A 21,070-nucleotide genomic window follows, 5' to 3' on the forward strand; every position below is an offset into this window, starting at 1 on the left:
GAGATTAATGATATATTTTTTTATTTATATGGGGATGTAGCAGATCAGGATACATAAGACTTATAATAAATAAGCTTATTTGTACATATGCAACTAGGAAGAAGCCACTTTTTTTCATGATGAAATGGTTTATTGAGGAAGTTAACAAATTGTGATGCCCATGAGAAATGTTTATTAGGACGTTACTACGTTCTTTTGGGGACCTTAATAAATGTCCAAAGGGACGCACCACTCTGCTATAAGCCTCAACCCAAAGGCTTTCGGCTCAAGCTCTGTGAGTCAGCAAGCCCAGCTCCCTAACTTAAGTGCCCAGAAGAGACATCTCATACTAGTAACACTCAGACTACAGGCACTCAGCTCTACATCCACTGGTCAGCAAGCTCAACTTCCCCAAGGAAACGCTCAAAGGCATGTGTAAGTAATTGTGAACAGAATTCCCTGGAGTGGCATCTTACTGTGTATAAAATGAGCCCTCTGAGAAGGAGGCGGAGGGAACCCAGGAGTGGAGTGAATTCTCTGAACCCAAGATCCCTGCCAGGTGAACCTCTTGGATCTCCAAAAGACAGCTGTAAAGTCAGAGGGGCAGCAACAGAACCAAGAGTCAGAGCCCTCAACCAAGTGATGGACTTCCCAAGCCACGGAGCAAGTCAAGCTGAGTGTGTTGGTGCACGAGGCTGGCTTATGGAGTGGGGTACCTTTGAGACGTCATTTTTGATCCTGCCTGAACTTTTCACTTCCACTGATATTTTTGTCTCTTTATTTGTAAGGGCTAACTTCTCAGTTATATTTGAAAAGGCTGCCAATCTGGTTGTCAGCAAAGATAAAATTTTATGCACCTCAGATGAGGTCTTAGTCTCTTGTGGGATAAGGGTTTATTGACCAATACCATGGTTATCTGGATCTAACTCTCTCTCCAGTTGAATTATAGTCAAATGCTTCCTTGTTGACATTATGTTGGACAAATCCATTTCAGTATAGGTTTTAGAGTAAAATTGAAGACAATAGAACAATGAATGTTTTTAGCAAAGAGTCCATAAAAATAAATGAATTCTAGTTTATTTTCCTTTTTTTCCAATAAATACATAAAGCTCCTTACCATTTCTTTCCATTATTTTGATTAACATGTTAATAGGATCTTTAAGAGCATCATTATACTGATTTTCCACAGCCTGATATAAAGGACTCATTTCACAGAAATAATCATGACTAGCATTAATAGAGAGATGGCAGGGCCATAACACAACAATATAAGGCATATTTACACCATCTTAACATACAGAACACCATACACATACACAAATATCACAAATCTGGAACGAAGGAAATCTAGTCCCCCAGACATTTACATTTATAAGCTTTGCCTGTAACATTTTTTGCTCTATTTTTTGTAATTTTATTCTCTTTCCAAGCAACAAACATTTTCCTTATTTCACTTGATTTACTTGTAACATTGTGCTCATGCAAAAATAATACTTGTTTTATTGCATTAACATTTAACAGTTTGAGATTGGGTCCTAAAACCACCACCTAGCATTTTACTTGATATTGCTTCGCTCACACTGTCATGTAGTTAATGTGATAGGATGATTTATTTTTGGTGAGTTACAGAATGACAAACATATCCAGTTAACCACAGTTCAAAAATCAAGATTCTAAGATTCTTGACCATGCACATTATACTCTCATTCCTGCGAAACGGTTTGAATCAGCTATGCCATTTTGATTTAACCATTTTCAGCTTCATTTTTATTTTTATTATGTTTGAAAACAAACCCGAAGCAATAATGAAAGAAAATATCACCCCACACCCACTGTTCACAAATAGGAAGAGCAGCAAGAAACACACTGACCGCTATTAGGACGTCAGTCAAGTGGTGACACCGAAGTAAACAGTGAACGTCATTGAAATACTGCGAGACTAGGAGGATTACTATAACCCATACTTCTGGAGCAGTTCACATTGCCATTGACGTTTACGCTCTGGAAAATAATCTGGAATGTGGATTTTTTTAAAATCCTGAATGCACTTTTTCATTTCTTCTTCCACGCTCAGCTTCTCAGAGACTTTCTTTTTGGAAAGATTGGTTTCCCGAGACTTGCTGATGAGCGTCTGAAAGAGTTCGCTGTTCCTGCGCTTGTCTGGTGGGGGCATCCACTGCACCGGGGCCTTCTTGGAAGGCCGATCCAAGGTTAAGGTGTTGGGCTGGTGCGCTGTGGCCTGTGGCGCATTGGGTGGGTTCTCCTGCGGAGTGCTCGCCTCTGAGTGGCTGTCACAGCTGGACGTGGAGAGCTCGTTACACGAAGTCCCACTTTCACTTCCCTTTTCTGCAGCTTTGTCGTGCTTCCTATCTTCACGGTCTTGTTGGGGTGACACTGTTTTCTGAGACGGTCCTAAGAAATTGAAAAGAAATAGTGCAATTGAGTAAGAGTGAAAAGCTCAGATTAAATAACCTTGATAACATTTATTATATGAAAAATACTGTTGGCTGCATTACTCTCCCCTCAAGCAATATAGTACCTAGCACCTTCAGCAATGGTTGAATGATAAAGAATACTAATTATCTTTACCAAGAATGTTCACCATGTTCATTTAATGAAAATTGCTGCTGTATTAAATCATCAACAATTTTATGCTCAAAAGAATAACTTGGGGTTTTTTAGTGAATAATTCCTAAAATTGGAAAAAAATAAAAAGAACTTAAAAGTAAATATTTTGCTAATCCCCTATCCATTCCACTACACAGTTCATTTCTGTCCATATACTGGAATTAAGTTCCTTTCTGACTACAGTTTTCCATGTTGAGATTAAGGAAGTGTCATTGCTCTATTTTACACAGAGGCAGGACTCCCAAGGCCCACAGGTTCAATAGCATCATTTATGTTGCTAGGTGGGAGGTTGGTTTAAATCTTATCCTTAGTCTCTTAATCTTATTTTTCTGTTTCCTGTAAGATAAATACAGGCCTATAGTGAAACTACAGTTGAAATGTAGTGTTTTTACATTTTATTATATTATAGTGAAAAAATTTACTACATTTTATTATATCATAGTGAAAAAATACAGTTGAAATATAGTATTTTCCTAAAGACAAGGTTTACCATTTGAGTTAAATTACCTAGGATGCAAGTTTTCAGAAATTGATAGTTTGTTCAAATAATTATTTCAGAACCACAGTTTATGATAGGGAACATATTTTATTCTCCTTGACTCATCCATGGACTTAGGCTGTCCATTTACAATATATTGAATACCACCACATATACAGAAGGATACTAAAACTTTGATTAACAGGAGCCCAGGCATTCAGAAATATAAATGACCTGAATCTCTTTTCCCCCTTATACTTCACGTTTATAAACAACTTTTATAGACTCAGAATGGGATGAAGCTGTCATTATTTTTACAGTGCTGCTTGAATATAAAACAAAACAAAACAAAACAAAACTCTGTAATTCTGAGGATGTCAACCTCGACTACTTATTGGAATTACTTGGGAAGCATTAGATCAATGATGCCTGGATCCCAGCAGAAGCTGTCTGAATTGAATTGTGTACTTCTTGGCTTTATGGACATATCAAAAAAGCCCCGTGTGATTTCACCATGTAGCCAACATTATGGACCTTTATTCAGTCTAGTATACACAAGTAAACAACCAAAGTTGATAGTATATGTTACTCAGCTAGGTGACTAGGTAAATCAGCAAAAATACTTTTAAAAATAGTAGTGTGTAACACACTAATAACATGCACACTACTGCCTTTTTCTATTTAAAACCAGAAGACACACGGGTCAATACTAAACATTTAATTCATTGCTATTCAATATGGTTCAAAACAACAACAACAACAACAAATTTTAAGGCTAGTTGAGATGATGGACATTCTATATCTTGTCTGTGGTGTTCATTACATGACTACATTAATTTGTGAGAACTAACAAGTCTATACCTCAAATAGATAGATGTTACTGTATGTACCTCAATATGAAAGTCAATTAACCCAATATAAAAAATAAAAACTACTTACACAATTGATGTGTGTATGGATTGGGATAACAGTTGTATGAGCCCCTAATAAAATGTTAAAAAAAATAAATAAATAAAAATAAAAACTATATATTTGTTGAGGGAAGGGCTTCACCAATAATCCATACTTACTCTGTCTACAATACAAAAAAATAAGATAAAATGCAAATGCTTGTTGTCCAGTAAGAAAGTGCACTCAATTCCTGTTGGTAGGAAAAGAGTGAGGACCAATTTCTCTGGTGGGCAAAAAAGAGGACTGACTGTTTTTACGGATTGCAAGGGGGAGTGTGCCTGGTACTATGCTCCTAATAAGGCACATTGGTTCCAGTTTCTGTACCCCCTGGGTCTCAGGCCCTGTACCATAATATACTAGAACATTTAACCCTGGATCTTTGAGGCACACAACATGCTCTAAAGGCCATATCGGAGGATATGATGTGAAAACCCCACTAGGTGAAGTGGGTTCTACCTCAAACACCACTGTAACTTACCAAGGACTTAGGACCAAAACCACAAGGTGTGTAAAGAAGCAGAAGTCAGCTATACCAAGAATACTGAACTGTCGCTAGGTGGATAAACATTAACTTAATACTACAATTACTTATTTACTTTATTAAGATACGTTTTATTCTGAAAGACCTGTGTCTGACATCATCAGTGAATGTTACTGTACCTTTTACCTGACCACCAACTCCCATTGATTGTGTAAAGAGTGTCCAGTCATGTAAGGATTTATTGTGTACAAGTGAATAAGCCAGGTATTGTGCTTTGTAGTTTGCCTACAATTGTTCAATCTCTTATTCTCAGTTGAGTTTTAAAATCATTACTAAGAGCTAAATCAATGACACTATAAGCAGAATGTGCTTATGCTACAGGAAGATGATCAATACGATTCTCTACCATAAAATAGTACAAATCTCTCTACGGTGGACCAGAGGCAGATAGAAAACATAGATTCAGGAATGTAATTGGGGGTCACACTTAATCTTAGCTCCAATATAAAAACAATTACTTCTTATAACATGGTGCTGAGTATACACCACCATGAAGGAAACAAGTAAGATATGGGTGTTACAGAAGATGTGTGATGAAGAAATTAGATGGTGCTGGATAGCAGAAAAATAGCATCTGGGGTCTTAAAGGATTGTTTTCAAACAGGCAGTCATCTAAGTGAGGCATCCACTAATAAACCCACATGGAAGAAGCACACCAACATCTGTGATCAAACAATTGTAAGTGAAATAATTGAAATCCAAAAAAGGGAGTAATATCAGAGCTTAAATTGTGAGATTTTGGTTTGCAGAAGGCTATGGATGACAGTGGAAGCACACAATACATTTACAGGATATATATGAGGGGGCATCATGCCAAAAAATCAGAATTTTTTTCAAAGCTATGTATTTAATTTCTTTTTACAAAACCACCTTATCACCTTCAAACTACTCTCTAATACACTTAATATATATGTCAAATCTGCAATTCCATTATTGGAAACATTTTTCAAACTCATCTGTTTAGATGGCTGACATCAACCCCCCCCCCCCTCCGTTTTTTCTTCACCTCTTCAATATCATCAAATAGCTGTCCATTCATGCCCATCTTCATTAGCAGAAACAAAAAGAAGTCACACAGAGTGAGGTCTGGTGAATAAGGTGCGTGGGCAAGAAAGGCATGCACTTTTTTGTCCAAAACTGGTGCACTGAGATGGCTTCAGGAGCAGGTGCACTGTCATGGTGGCAAAATAAGTCCCCCATCTGCCACAAATCAGACCATTTTTGTCACACAATGTTTTGCAATCTTTTCAGAACCTCTAAATAGAAAACTTGATTAACAGTCTCTCCTGGTGCAACAAACTGCAAATGCACTACAAGTTGACATTTTTGTCCATTCAGGTAGTTGACAAATGTCCAGAATGAGGTTTGTCATCAATTGACATTTTTACCTTTTGGGAAATGAGAAAACCGCTCATATGCTTGAGTTTTCTCATAGCACTCTCCTTGTAAGCTTTGTTCAACAGTACCACAATTTTTGCTTCATTTTCCCTGAGCAGGAAACACAATTTCACAGCCTCACACTGTGTTCTTAAGTCGTCTATCACACACACAACCCCCGCCCCAAGGTTTGAACAAAACTGATTTTATGAAAAAAATCACTTTGACCAGAGAGAACCTTTCCACGCGATGCCGAGTGCACTAACTCAGAATGAGTTGTCAGATGCTCACGTAGCAGGAAAAGTGTGTACTATGAAAACTCCGCTCCACCTACTTAATTTCATTTTGAAGGGTGGTACCACCTGTTACATGGAAAAAGCTTCCAGTGATTTTCCTGTGACCATAATTGATGGTCATAACGTGGTCTTGCTGATAAGAATAAGCTGGTTACCAGAGAGAGTGTGTTGCAGAGACAATCATAGTAGATAAAAATGATAGATCTCACTTGAATGTTTAAAACCTTGTAATTTGATTTACTTTTGATACACTTTGAGCTTGATGTGGCTAATTTTTTCATTTTTAGTTTTTTTACAATTTGTGGTCAGTCCCTGTTTTATTTTGTCACTGTTGGTAGTCTTGGTCCTCTGCTATGTATTATTCTGTTTTTTGGTGTATGAAACCTGGGATGGTGAATTTATACAGATAATAACTAGAATAAGTTTTCCTGGGGAGTACATTGGGGGAGGTTGGGGGGTAATGGGGAGCTGATATTAAGGAGTACAAGAAAGAACATAATGTTTTGAAACGGATGATGGTAGCAATTATACAGCATTGCTTGGTGTGACTGAACTGCTGAATGGTATGCTGTCTGGGTCACGTCCTAATAAAAGGGTGTGGTTAAAAAGTGCACTTATTTCAGAGGCATTTGGACTATAGAATACAAATAAAAGTAACTCGCCAGGACTGTAAAATAGATAAGGCATGAGAGTCGAGATGATTGATTTTTAACCTCCATGCCGAAAACCATCCATCATACGTAGCCATGTTCATTCTCCACCTTACTCTGTCTTGAGTGCCTGGTAGGGAGGATTCTCTTCTGATGCTCCCTTGACTTGGTGTTGGTAACTGGATTCAGGTGCAGCAGTTAGGCATTGGGCTGAGATAGCATTGTCGGCAGTTGGAAAGCCGGAAGAAAGACGGTTTTCAACTCTGGTAAACAAAGTCTAAGAAACCCTCAAAGGGTGTCTTTCTATGAGTCAGCATTAACTCAATGACAGTGACCATGAGAACACACACACACACACACACACACACACACCTCTACTACCTGCACCCCCCCCCTGTAACTAGGGTGTTACCCACACTGCTGTAGCAAACTCCATCTTCTCCCTTGGCAAGAAGGGTTTTAATTATAGGATAAGCTTTTAGGAGAAACATATTTTAATGGTCACAATATTGAACACTGAGCAAATTTGGAGTCCTACCATCTTAAGACTCAAATTCTCCCTCTCTGGCAAGTACTAGCCTTACAGAGTTGAGTTAGAGGCTTAATGCCTTCAGGCCTCAATTTTTTCACAAGGCTGTTTTGAGATTAAATGAGATAGTACAAAGAATTTATTGCTCTTATTCTCAGCAATGAGAGCAAACCCATGCTTGTTTTCTTTTATAACTGTAAGAATATTTAGCCTCATTCCTGGAGATTATATTTGAGTATAGTGAAGGGTTTGTTTATATGTGCTTATGAGAAAGCAGTTGGGATTGTAGCCTCTGTGTATCTACTTGTGTTTCTATTGAATATGGCCCTAAACTAGCTTGATATCCATCACCCTAGTGTAACATACAATATAAATAAATGCATTCTTTTCCTTTTTTGCTTTCTGTCAGTCTTCTGCCTTATTTTAACAAGAAACCTCATCAGAGAAATCTACATTTTTCATTTTCTATAATGACTAAAGGATTAAGCTGCAAATACCTGGGCAAACCAATTTACATTTATGGATAAATGAGTTATAAGAAATCATTTCCTGTTAATAGGCAAGGGGATAGCATTAGATAGAAATACTCAGGCAAAAAAAGTAATAACATCATGGTGAAAGACAGTATGGAAAGATAATATTACAGACAGACAAGACAAATGCATCATTGTCAGTATTCATTGAGGGGGAAAGGGTCTATTGACAGAGAAAAGAGAGAAGAGAGTTATTTACAACCCATGTTTTAGCTAAGTAACCAAATTAACACACTTATGATCAACATTTGTATTACAATTACTAATGGAAAGGCAAACAAACAAATGCAAATACCATGTTGGTATTATTAGGTTTCTGGTTCTACAGCATGTCACAATCATAACACAATGGAATGCAATTATGAGTGATATACACAAATTGCTCCTGTAGTATAAGATGGAAGAGCAAGAAAACTTCAGTGAGGAGGACATGTCAAAGGATAATCAGTTCACCCAATAAAAGTGCACTGAGCACAATTTGAGGCCTGTGCTATGTTCTAACAGAACACAAATATGCATAAGGCATGCTTTCTCTTTTAATGAAATTTGTAGGCTTACTCCATCTACCTACAGTGAATAAGGCTAAAAAGTTGAAAGGGGTTGGGAAATCACATGTGTAACAAGGTGTATCTTCTTGGGAAGACAAGCTAGGAATATTTCCCACCAACTGAGACCTAATTGAATTCCTACACTAGCTCCCCCACCGCCTACCACGTACCCAGTTCTTTATTTCTCCGCCATTCGTTTTTATCAGCTGTAATCCTTTCTTTCCCAGAAACATTCCCATATAGCATGTGTCAGAGGATGATACGGAGCAGAGTCAGGAAAATGGTCAATTTCACGGTATTTTATAATTACGAAATGCTTAAAATGCATGAGTCCTTTTAGAATATCATATTTTCTTTGTATAACTGAAGATGCATAAAGAAAATGGCAGAGATCTCAATCTGATTTTAAGAAAAACATTTAAAAATCTTAAATAGCTACATATATTAATGAGAACAAATAAATGGCTTCATTTATTTTCATTCCCTCTTAGTTATCTTTTAGACAAGATAGAATCTCATACTATTCAGAGGGGGGAAAAGAGCCCCTCGTTAATCAAATTGTAGAAATGTAACACAGTTTGAGATCTACTTTGCTGAAACTCAAAATGTAACAGCCTGGCCTTGCAGTAAAATTCCTTTTAAATTTCACCAGCAAGGATGCTCTAATTCAGCAAATTTGGGCAAACAAAACCATCTGGACGAGCAAGGCCATTTTGATAAGCAATGGAGCTTGATACCTTCGGGAGTGAAGGGCTGCCTCCTGTTCCCTGTGAACAATGTCTGTTTTGTCCCATTACTTGAAGACTTTTGTTCATTACTACAAACCTGTTGACCATTCCATCGAACTTGCCACATAGTTGAGGTATATAACTTGTTTGATTTTCTATGATTTTTGAAGCAGTTTGGAGGTGACAAAATCTAGTGTTTTGTAAAGAGTTTGCAGAAATAAACAAAATTCTCAAATCAACACAGTGTCTGCCACTGGCTAGAATAATGATGGGCAACTGGGACCTTACCTACAGGCAATATTATGACTTAAGGAAAATGTTTAACCTTACATTGGCCACATTTATTAAAATATAGAAAATATATATAAAACAAAATATAACAATTATCTGAATAAATCAATAAAGTTGACTGGAAGTTCCTTTCTTATTTATGTCAGTAGTTTTTATAGCAACAGATACATGACATATTATCATTGCTATTTGATGAAACATAATTAAGTCAGTATTAATAACTGAGTGGCTTTTAGTTAGGACCGAGCTAAAATAATTTGAACCCATATGGTGATTTTGTGACCTGAAACTTAGGAAAAATAAATCCAGTGCAAATAATTTACTCTAGTTGCTTGGTTTGCTTGTGGATGCCTTCTAACTGTATGCTTACAGGGATAATTTAAAACTTTAATTTTACGTATTTCCTTTAAATGGTCCAAAGCCACTTGAAATGCCTTCAGCATAACATGAGTAATAATTTATATAAATCCAAGATATTCTACACAGTAACAGAATGACAGCTAGAAATTTGCCTGTCTCCTCAAATAATAATAGAATCATGTTTATCAATATGTATATATATCACCTGTTAGAATCAGAAAACAAATTTAATTTCTACTAAAGAAGTGCCTCACCAAATCTCAGCATTCAAGGATAGTTTTATGGAAACTTACTGATAGTAAGCATAGTTCTAGAACACATGATCAATATTATCTGCTTCAAAAAATCCATTTGTAATACAAAAACAGAGAGAAAGAGTAAGAGACTGACTGATTGACCCAAGGAAACTTGTACACTGTAACGTTTGGATCCACATTCTACACATTAAAAAGATAATAAATAACTGATGCTCCTGAAAGTGTTTACCCAACGTGTGACAAAATATGGACAATGCACCACACGGTTTCCCAAGGCTAATTTTCCATAAGTCATTCCCCCAGGAGGGTCCCTGGGTGGATTCAAACCACCAACAGTTCTTTTATAATTAGCATCACCCGTGTGTGATTTCTGGAGCAAGTTACTTCCTTTCTTTGCATCTCAATTTTCTTGGTCTGAAATGATCTACTGTGCATAAGCTTTTGATTTAAGATGCAGTTATGCATTAAATTTTCATCTCTAGAAAATGAACTTATTTGAATAAGCAAGACACAAAGCCCTGATTTAAACTAGTCAACTGTTAATGAAATCATTATATTAAGCAAAATAAATCAGATGGAAGGTATCAAAATGGACCACGACTAGTAAAGATAGGTAAGATGTAAGATTTTTTATGTTATTCCATTTTATTACATCAATATATACAAGAGAAAGCTATAACTTTCCCCAGTGATTTGGATGGATAGTGCGGTTCCATACTAAGTATCAATATTTTCATCTTTCAAAAGGATGCATGATTTCAGGGTAGTTCTGGGTGTGAGTATGAAGGGTTAACCTTAAAAAATAAATAAATAAAACCCCAAACCTCTGCCAGGTAGAGCTTTCTTAGGATGCATTTTTCTCGCTAGGTGAGCATCCAGTAACTCACTCTGAGTTAGTGCATCCCGTGGCACCACCTGGGAAGGTTCTCTCTGGTCACAGTGACTTTTTCGTAAAAGCCATTTCACTTGAACCTCATTTTTTTGTGATAGACGATTTAAGAAAGCAGGGTGCAGCAGTGAAATTTTGTTTCCTGCTTGGGAAAAATGCTGCAGAAACTGTTGTGATGTTGAACACAAGCTTACAAGGACAGAGCTATGGGAAAAACTCAAGTGTATGTGTGGTTTTCCCATTTCAAAAACCGTGAATTGTCGATTGATTGCAAAACTCAGTCTGGTCATCTGTTAACTTCGCTAGTGGATGAAAACGCCAACTTGTAGTGCATTTGGAGTTCGGTCCAACAGGTCAGACTTTCTAGTTAGATGTTCTGAGAAGATTGCCTAACAGTGTGGGACAAAAAAGGCCTCATTTGTGACAGCCAGGGGACTGGTTCTGCCACTACAACAATGCACCTGCTCACGCAGCCATCTCAGTGTGCCAGTTTTGGGCAAAAAACAGTATGACTCTCTTGCCCCACATATCTCACTCCCATAACCCCACTCATTGTGACATCTTTTTGGTTCTTAGAATGAAGAGGGGCATGAAAGGATAGCGATTTCATGAAGTAGAAGAGGGCAAGAAAGAAACGAGGGAGGTGCTGTGGCCATCCAAACAGATGAGTTTGAAAATTGTTTCCAAGAATGGAATCTCAGATTTGACAAATGTACTAAGCGTAATTAGTACATTTGAAGAGTACTTTGAAGATGATAAGGTTGTTTTTTAAAATAATTTAAATACATAGCTTTGAAAAAAAGATCCATTTTGGGGGAGGTACCCCCTTGTATATTTGATAAGAATACTTATATGGGCTTTTTTCTTTTTTTTTTAAATCAATTTACTGGGGCTCATACAATTCATCACAATACATAGATCAATTGTGTAAAGCACATCTATACATTTGTTGCCCTCATTATTCCCAAAATTTGCTTTCCTCTTGGGTTCCCGGAATCAGCTCATTTTCCTTTTTCCCCCTCCCCCTCCCTTCCTCCTCCCCTCTCCCCCATGCACCCTTGATAATTTATAAATTATTATTGTATCTTTTTAATTGTTGTTGACTACTGTGTTTATATAACTGTAGTCTCAAATTAAACTGTACTTTTTCTTTACCTGCCTAACAATGATAAAAAAGACTGAATGTGTAAAATGCATGTTCAAAAAGCACAATTCCCAGAAGATAAATTACCCTTTAAGAGTAATAAACTCAATGGTGTGTGCATGATTATGTGGTACTTGAACAGAATGAACCAATCTATCTTAAATATTAGCACCACATGCCCCTACTAAGTATTAAACAGTTGAGTCTAAAGGGATTTTACAAAATTCCATTCCACAAAGGAGTTTACAAACATTTGTGGAGCACCTGCTACGTACAGGGATAATATGCATCAATGGGGAAGGAACACGCAGACAGACAGACACAGTCCCTGATATCATGCAGTTCAGGCTCACGGGAACAAATGGAATAATGAAAATATAAGTAACATTTGAATAGGCTGTGGAGGAGGGAAGAAGAATTTGTGATTATCCAATGTAAGCTAAGGAATGCAAGTCATTTTTCACTTATCAGTAAAATTCGCTCAATAATTTAAATGTAGAGGCCACATAGGAAATGCTTTCATCTAGAGTTTAAAATCATTTGAATGGATTAAAACTTATGTACATCTGAAAAGTCAACTTCTTTCTTTATGAGTTTTATAATCCCATCATTATTATTTAACCACTTTTATAGATGAAGCGACATAAAAAAGAGAAAGAAAAAAAGTAGGGAAATGTGCTGTGGTATTCTTTTTTGCATGCTGACATGACTGGTCACTATTCCACCTCCCTCAACTATCTCTGTAAAAGTTAATATTGTCTTGGACTTACTTATTTGCAGTTTGGTTCTAGTCCAAAATTATAAACTCCATATAAGCAGGACTGTCTCATCCTATCATGGACCTTGTTCTTGCTCATTGTGATCACAGTAACAAACTGATCTTCACTGACTACACCATTCATTTGAAACTTGACATTCACCCTCTTATATGCTATTTAACATTCACCTAGATGATAAACAGGTAGTAAAAATATCCTATCATCCCCCAAATCAATCAAGTCAGTGTCACATTTGTGATGCCTGTATTCCTTAAAATTATTTTCAGTGTTATGAGAGCAAAGTATGCATCTTGTGTTTCATTGCATCACTAAAATCTGTCAGAAGATGTCATTATTTTTTTTATCAAAACACCAATACTACTTAAACAGATGAGAAAATGTAACACAGATGTTAGGTGATGTCAAAACAACCTCCAACTCATAACAATGCCATGCACAAGGGAATCAAACACATCATTCTCATACTTGGTTAGGAAACAGACCATTGCAATGCATAAAGCTTGTCTGATCACTTGTCTGGTTTTTGGTTGATTATCAGGCCTTTCCTCCCACTCAGCGTTAGTCTGGATTCTCTAAAAGTTTGATGAACCTGGTTCAGTACCACTGAACTTGTCAGCTGCTCAGGCTGAAGTACAGTAGCTGCACTGACTGTACTTGAATACAGAACTCCAGATGAGAATTCTAGCACAGAATCACCAACCCACTGTCACAAGTCCATTCCAACTTACAGGGATGCTATGGGCCGAGTAGAACTAGGATTTCCAAGGCTCTAAATATTTACTAGACCAGAAAGCGTTTTCTTTCTACTGAGCAGCAGCTGGTGGGTTCAATCTATTAGTCTTTTGGTTTGCTAGCCAATGTGTAACTGAATCACTACTCCCCAATTATATGTAATACAGTCTTACAAAAAATGTGAGATAAATACATGTGTTCAGTCAAACATAGAGTGGAAAAGGTTTATAAAAGTAATCTCACTGACATCCTTGCACTTCATTAATCTGAGTCGTCTTTTGACTCAACTATTTCTATAAATTACATTCAAGGTCATCTCTGGTTATCTCAAAGATTCATCATTTATTTCCAACTAGTTGTCAAGTATCGTCAAGTACATTTTATAGTGACTCTTGAACCTAACTTGTTATTCTGTTCCCATTTTCACTGCTCAAATGGGGTTGCCATGATTTCTTTCTGCACCTCTAACCAATTCAGACTCCACTTAAGTACCACTTCACACTATTCTTCACACTGTTGCTAAAGTAACCTTCCTAATATCTGGTTCTACCTAGCATCTTCTGTTTTAGAAACCTTCTAAGGATTTCCTCAGCACAAAGAATAAAAGTCCCAGTCCACATCTTGGCATTAAAGACTGCCCGGGACATCATTGTGATCTGAAGCCCGTCCTCAGTGTGAACCCAAATGGCATCACGGAGTATTCTTTATTAATTCTCATAAAATACCATACAGTTATCAACAAAGACTACCTGCTTTTATTAGAAAGTGCCTTGCATTAGCTGTACCTCCTTTGGATTGTATTTCTTTCTTGTCATGTAGAGCCTCTGCTGCCATTGTTAAAATCTATTTTAAATGTTATATTCTGCATAAAACTCCATTTACATATTTTGAGATGATTTTATAATCCTTTAATGACTGACAATAATTTGTTTGAAATTTTCTGAATGTACTGAAGTGAAATATGGTTTATACAAAATAAAAAAATACTATTCAAACATAACGTAAATTCAAATTGCTAGGATTCATAAGCAGTGCTCATAGAAGCAGCAGACGAGATCACATGGCTCATTACATTGGGTAACTCTGTTGCACACAATCTCTTTCAAGTGTGGGTAAAAAGGGGATGTTACTTTGAACAGCAGGGTACACCAGACCCAAGCCAGGGTCTTTCCAATCATCTTATATGCATGTGAAAGTTGGGCAGTGAAAAGGAAGACCAAAGAAGACCAATGAATGCATTTGAATTATGGCACTGGTAAGAACTATCCAAAGCACCACGTACTGTCCAAAGACTGAACAAATCTGTCTTGGAAGAATAGTCGGAATATTCCTCAGAAATGAGGTTGATTAGACTGGGTCTCGAGTGGTTTAGACATGTTACCAGGGCAGATCAGTTCCTGGAAGAGGGCATCAAACTTGGTAAAGTCGGCAAGTGAAAAGGAGGAAAACCCTCAGGAGATGGACTGACACAATGGCAGCAAGACTGGGCTTCATGCAGCACTGACTGTGAGGAAGGCACAGATCAGACAGCGCGTGGCTCTGTGGTGCACAGCATTTCCACGAGTCAGACCCAACTTGATGGCCTCCAACAGCAAACGACATGCAGTACATGGAATTCTGATGTCTGTAATAAGGGGGGTGAAGCTTGAGGACATCATGTTGAACAAAATGGGTCCAAAGGTGTATGATCTCAAATAAAATAAAATAAGCAGTAGAAAACAAATCAGAGCTTGGTTCCCAAGAATAGGAAGGAGGGAATTAAGTTTTTCCATAGAGGTGATTATTGGTGCCAGTGAGTCAGTTCTGATTCGTGGAGATCCTGTGCCCAACAGGACGGAACACTGCCGGGCCCTGTGATACCCGAACACCTGTTTTGAAGTTTGACTCCATTGTTGCAGCCACTTTGTCAGTCTGTCTTGTTGACCGCCGTCCTCTGTTTAGCTGCCCCTCTACTTGACCAAGCCTGACGCCTGTTTCCAGGGACTGCTTTTTCCTGGTAAAATGCCCAAAGTACTTGAGAGGAGCAGTCTGGAAGTCCTTCTTCAAGACAGATTTGTTTGTTGTTTTGGCAGTTCATTGTTACCATGTTATAAAGGTAGAATAATGATTTGGAAAGGGTAGCAATAATGGATGAAGAGTTTAATGGATGTAATGAGTGTTCATTAGTAGAAATTGTTGACATAGTGTATGCTTTGTTCTTTGTATTTTAGCACAATTAACAAAAGATCAACAATGTATATGAAGATAAAACGTTATCAGGGAGCTATTTCAGACTTTCACAACGTGTTGAGTCCATGAAAATACTATTCCTTTGGACATATCCCTTCAGGATCCTTTGTAAGTCATTAGGAGAAATAATAAAATGTATTTTGGAAACAATATATAATGAGGAAACATATTTTGTTTTCCAAATGATTTCTCTTGGATATTTGTGTCTGCTACTGCACTTAAACCCCTACAGTGACAAAAGGATATGTTGATCAGTTGTCCTTAAAAAATACCTGCCAAACTTAAAATAGCTTCAGATATTTTGCAAGAGACCTTCAGTTAGAATTATTCTCTTCATTTTATCTATGTGGGATAGCATGCCAACTCACTTTCAATCTCTTGAACATTAAAAACAAACACAAAACAAAACAAAACACCTGCAAAACGAAGCAAAAACCTCTTCAGTCTGCTTTTGGACCATCGGGATAAGTGTAAAAAATACTTCACACAAATGTCCAAGTTCTATTTCTGAATTTATGGCATTCCTTGTCATTGAAGTTATCAGAGTTTATTTATTTATTTTTGTCCACATGCATATGCAGTCACCATTTCCAACGACTTCCTTTTTCTACAAGGTATACGAGATGAGAAGGATGATTTATCTAGTTTTCAAATTGTGACAAGTCTACTCCTGCTTGTTTGACATCTGTAAAATGTGGGATCATAATATGTTCCAGGTGCTTGGCAAAGATTAATGAGATATTGTCTCTGCAACACATCTGATAGCTCTGGGAAGAAAACAAACAAACAGGAGCTCTGTGAAGAGAAGTTGGGTAGTGTCCTTATGATGCACTTTGTATAACAAATTTATGGGAACATAAAGGCTTACTGGTTGCAAATTATTGTTGTGTGTCATAAAATACCAAGGGACTACCTTAGAATAAAAACAACATCCACAACAAAAACCTCTCTCAATGTCATCAGGAAAAGCAGAGGTGTTGGAAAGAAAACTAAATAAACAAAAACAGGAAACTAACATTTTTGGGTCCAAGAGCAATGTCAATCGCACAAAGAAGGCCACAGTTGATATGATTTTTATTTGTCAAATCCCTTTGGCTTTTGAATGCCTACCTGCCAGGAAATGTTCTCAGTATTTTAACATCCAGGTGCAACTTACTGCAACTGCCAGACCCTGTAGTGTAGATGCTACTGCTCTTCTTGCAGGGTTGTTTAAAGTGGGTTCATCCTGGAGGCAGCTCAGTTCGGACTCGTGGTAAAGCATAGAAAGTGGAAGTCTATATGCTCAAACGCAGAATTTGGTGTTTTGTGGTACAATGAAAACAGGGGTTCATGTTTCAAATGTAGTCAACTAAGGCATGAATTTGAGATATCTAGTACCTAGGTGTCGAATGATATCTTGACAATTTATTTTCCTATTCTGCTTCAGAGGGTTACTTTAAGCCAAGGTATGCTCCTATATGACCAGGGCTCTGCCTCATGGTGCAGTGGATTACATATTGGGCTAACCTCAGTAGTCTCTGAGGGCAAAAAACTCCACCAAAATATATAGGCCCCTAGTCCCTTGGACCTGTATATTTAATGTATATGGTGTGGTGTTAATTCTGTGTCAATTTAACTAAATTGTGGTGGTTGGCAAAGATTAATGGGTCACTGTCTCTGCCACACATCTAGTGGTTCTGGGAAGAAGGAAGAAACACCAGTCAGAGGCTAATCTATTTGTTATTATGAAGCCAGTAGTAAATAAAGCTAATTATCTCCCATATATGGGTGATCCTCAACCAATTAGGTAATGGCTTTAAGAGAAAAAAGGGTTTCCCTTTGTATATTTTGTCTCCAGACACTGTGCCATATCTTAATTTTCATTCTTCCAATCATCTGGCCTATGGATTTGGGGCCAAAATCCTACTGAGATTCTCAATATGTTGCCTGAATTGTTTTTATAAATGCCCAATTTTATGTGACCCCCCCCCCATAGAATCATGTGATCTTATTCCTTAACATAAATGTATCCATAGATGACACATTACTATAAAAATAGAGCAAATAGATATAGCTATAAAGACAGGAACGTTTATGAAAGATATTCAAAGCATTTGTAGAAAAATTCCACTTTCCATGAAAATTTTAAGCCCCCTCATAGATATCTATTTCTGTTCTGGTTTTGTTGTGAGAACCCAGACTAGGAGATACAGTGAAGTCATTGCCAATGGGATTAAGTCAATTATCTTGAGATAGGGAAATTCTCCTAGAAGACCTTGCTGTGTACTAAATGCAACTCCCTGGATCTCTGTAAGAAGGAGACAATGGGAGACTTGATGCACACAGCAGGTGAGGCCGAAACATGACCACAGAGGCAGAGATTCTGAGTGAGTAGTCACACATCAAGGAACACTAGTGGCCACCAGAAACTGGAAAAGGCAAGGAACAAAATATCCCCTAATGTCTGTGGAGACCTTATAGCTCACCTAACTCATCAGTCTTGGTCCAGTAAAATTAATTTTTGACTTTTGGATTCTGGAAGTATGACAGAATAGGTTACTATCATTTCAACCCACCAAGTTTGTAGTGATCTGTTACAACAACCATAGGAAATTAAAACAAACTGGCTTTTTCTAATATTTGGATTTTGATTGATGTTAGTAAGGCATCTTCTATAATATCATCCTTAAGAATCGAAGGATGTTGGATCTTAGATTGAGTTAGTCTTGTAAAATATGAGGATATGGACCTAAAGAAAAATTGCTGACCCAAAACTAAAGGCTGAATTTATTTTCTTTGCTATTTTAGTCCCTGTAGATGTTAACCTTTGCACTGACTTAACCATAGACCTAAAGGAAATATAGTTCTCTCTGGGCAGGCAGATGGTGGATGTTGACCATGATTCCCAGAGGCTCTTTCTTTGTATTCAAACAGATGTAAGATATGGACAGCTTGTTACCCGAGGGTCTTGACATGCAGCATTACTGAAAATCTCCTTGACAATAGAGCCCCAAGAAATGGCAAGCTGAAAAAGCAGTTTTGATGGCATGTTCCCAGAAAAACAAGTTCTATGACTGTTTGTCACCATCCTGTACTCATCTAAAAAACATGTATGCTTGCAATTACATACCTCTAACCAGTCATGTAATCCTGCATCTGAAACAATCACAGGAAAAGTCCTATGGTGAGATGCCCTGCATCTTACTAATTGCCTTCCAGTCAATCATAATATGGAAGCTTTAGTTTCTGCTTTAATCCTTTAATGATTGTGTCCTTGGTGCCCCTCCTCATGACTTCTTTCTGTTTGTCATTTTGGGTTGCTTTCTAGTATGGACTGTTCTTTGGACTTTCAATGAATCTCCTCGGTTTCAGTTTACATCAGACTATGTATTTACTAGGAAAATTTCTCTACAAAAATAAAGTCTTGTAGTCTCTCCCTGCTGGCAAACCAGTTTATAGTTAAGATCCTGCAGTAATGGGAAGTCCTGAACATTATGCTACACTATGCTAACTCTACGTTAGAGTGTACTTGTGAGAAAATATCTAAGTCCAGCTAGAATTCACCTCATCAAGTGATGCCATGCATCAGTGCTAGTTCAACCTTTTGGAACAACAGAAACGATCCTATTGCTATCTTTCAATTAAAAAATCTTCCTATCAAATCAGTTAAGATTCACAGTAACCTCACCATTTCAGAGTAGAACTGTATTGCCCAGGGTAGTGTTACCTTGTTAAGCCCTCAAAATCCTATTCCCACTCATAGCATTTAGGATTTTTTAATCCAATTATGATTTCTAGGCTACACAGGTGGCAAAGTAGCTTAAATGCTGAATTGCTAACCAAAGTTTTATGATTTGAACCCACCAGCCACTCCATGGGAAAAAGATGAGGACATTGATTTCTGTAATAAAGTTTATATTCTGAGTCTATAAGCCTCAGAAACTTTATGCAGATATGATAGTCGGTTTTATAGGGCCATTATGAGTCAGAATCTCTTTAACATCAGTGGGTGTAATCTAGGCTCATATATAGTAATCTTTATTTACATGTTTTACAGTTTCTTTAAATTATCTCTGTTCCCACAATAAATACAACCCTTTCTTCTCTATGTCTATTTCTATAGCCATATCCATATTCACACCCACATCTGTATACTACATAACTAGAGCACAGTCTCTTATCTATAACTGACTCCACTCTACACTTCCAACATCTGGTCATCTTATAAAATAGCATTCATATTTTTATTGTCTATTGGATATTTCCTAAACCTTAGAGCCAGAATATAACACTAGTGCTTTTTTCCCTGAATCAGTCACTCCTCCCATGTTATAAATTTTATATATTTGAAATTTCACAGGAATCGTCAGGATTCCTATCCCTCTTTTTCTGCTTTTCCCTCTCCAGGTGAACAGTTACATAATCCTACTGAGTGTACGCTAATAATCCCTCAATGATTGCTCTTCTTAAAGCTGCACTCCCCCAGTTAATATTCTCATTAACTTTACAAAATCTATTATTGGAACTTACTATCCTATCCCTTCATTTCTAATCTCTACCACCTACCATCTGTTTTAAGACAATTATAGCAGCTACATATTCCTGAAACAAAACTCTTTTTATAGTACTTTACAGAAAACTCTCATGGCATTCAGGAAAATATCCAAATCTCTTGACTTCATTCATAAGACCATCTATATCTAAGTCTCAGTCCAAATTCCAAATTGTTGTTTAGTTATGCCCAATCTATATCCAAGGCAAATGGGAAATCTTACTATTATTATAAGTATACGATATTTATACATTTCCTTGTTTTATGTTTGTAAATGTATTTGATTACATGGAGTAAATGTTTCCTTGAATCTTCCTATACGTGTGACTTAGAATAGACCTGAAATATCTATCTGCCATTTGTAACAGTTACTCCCCCTTCCCCATAACGTAGTACAAGCAGGGGGACTCGAGAACAAGCACTCCCTGTGGTTCCATGTTTGCACTGCTGCCGCTGACTGGGGTGAGCAGAAAGAGCAGGTCTTTACATCTCTGGGAAAGCACTTCCGGTGTAAAAATTGAGAGCTGAGATATGGAACACATCGACCAGTATTTTGGTGGAGAGCGGTGGGCTCTGGTCAGCAATGTTGTTTCGACAGGTACTTGACACCAAATATTTAT

The 21,070-nt window shown here is 37.3% G+C and overlaps 1 protein-coding gene across 1 annotated transcript in view; it reads right to left on the bottom strand.

Moving 5' to 3' along the window:
• Positions 1-1,040: 1,040 nt before the first annotated feature.
• The window catches only part of KCTD8 (potassium channel tetramerization domain containing 8), a gene marked incomplete at its 5' end in the record, with an annotated part of 323,892 nt that continues 303,862 nt past the window's right edge, over positions 1,041-21,070 (bottom strand). Inside the window, one exon of the mRNA XM_004703144.2 lies at positions 1,041-2,391. Coding sequence (XP_004703201.2) covers positions 1,931-2,391 — 461 coding nt within the window. The remainder of the gene's footprint in view (positions 2,392-21,070) is intronic.

This window comes from Echinops telfairi, unplaced genomic scaffold (genome assembly GCF_000313985.2).
Source record: "Echinops telfairi isolate 266 unplaced genomic scaffold, ASM31398v2 ScPeMD7_7468;HRSCAF=8506_0, whole genome shotgun sequence".
NCBI classification, from domain to species: Eukaryota; Metazoa; Chordata; class Mammalia; order Afrosoricida; family Tenrecidae; genus Echinops; species Echinops telfairi.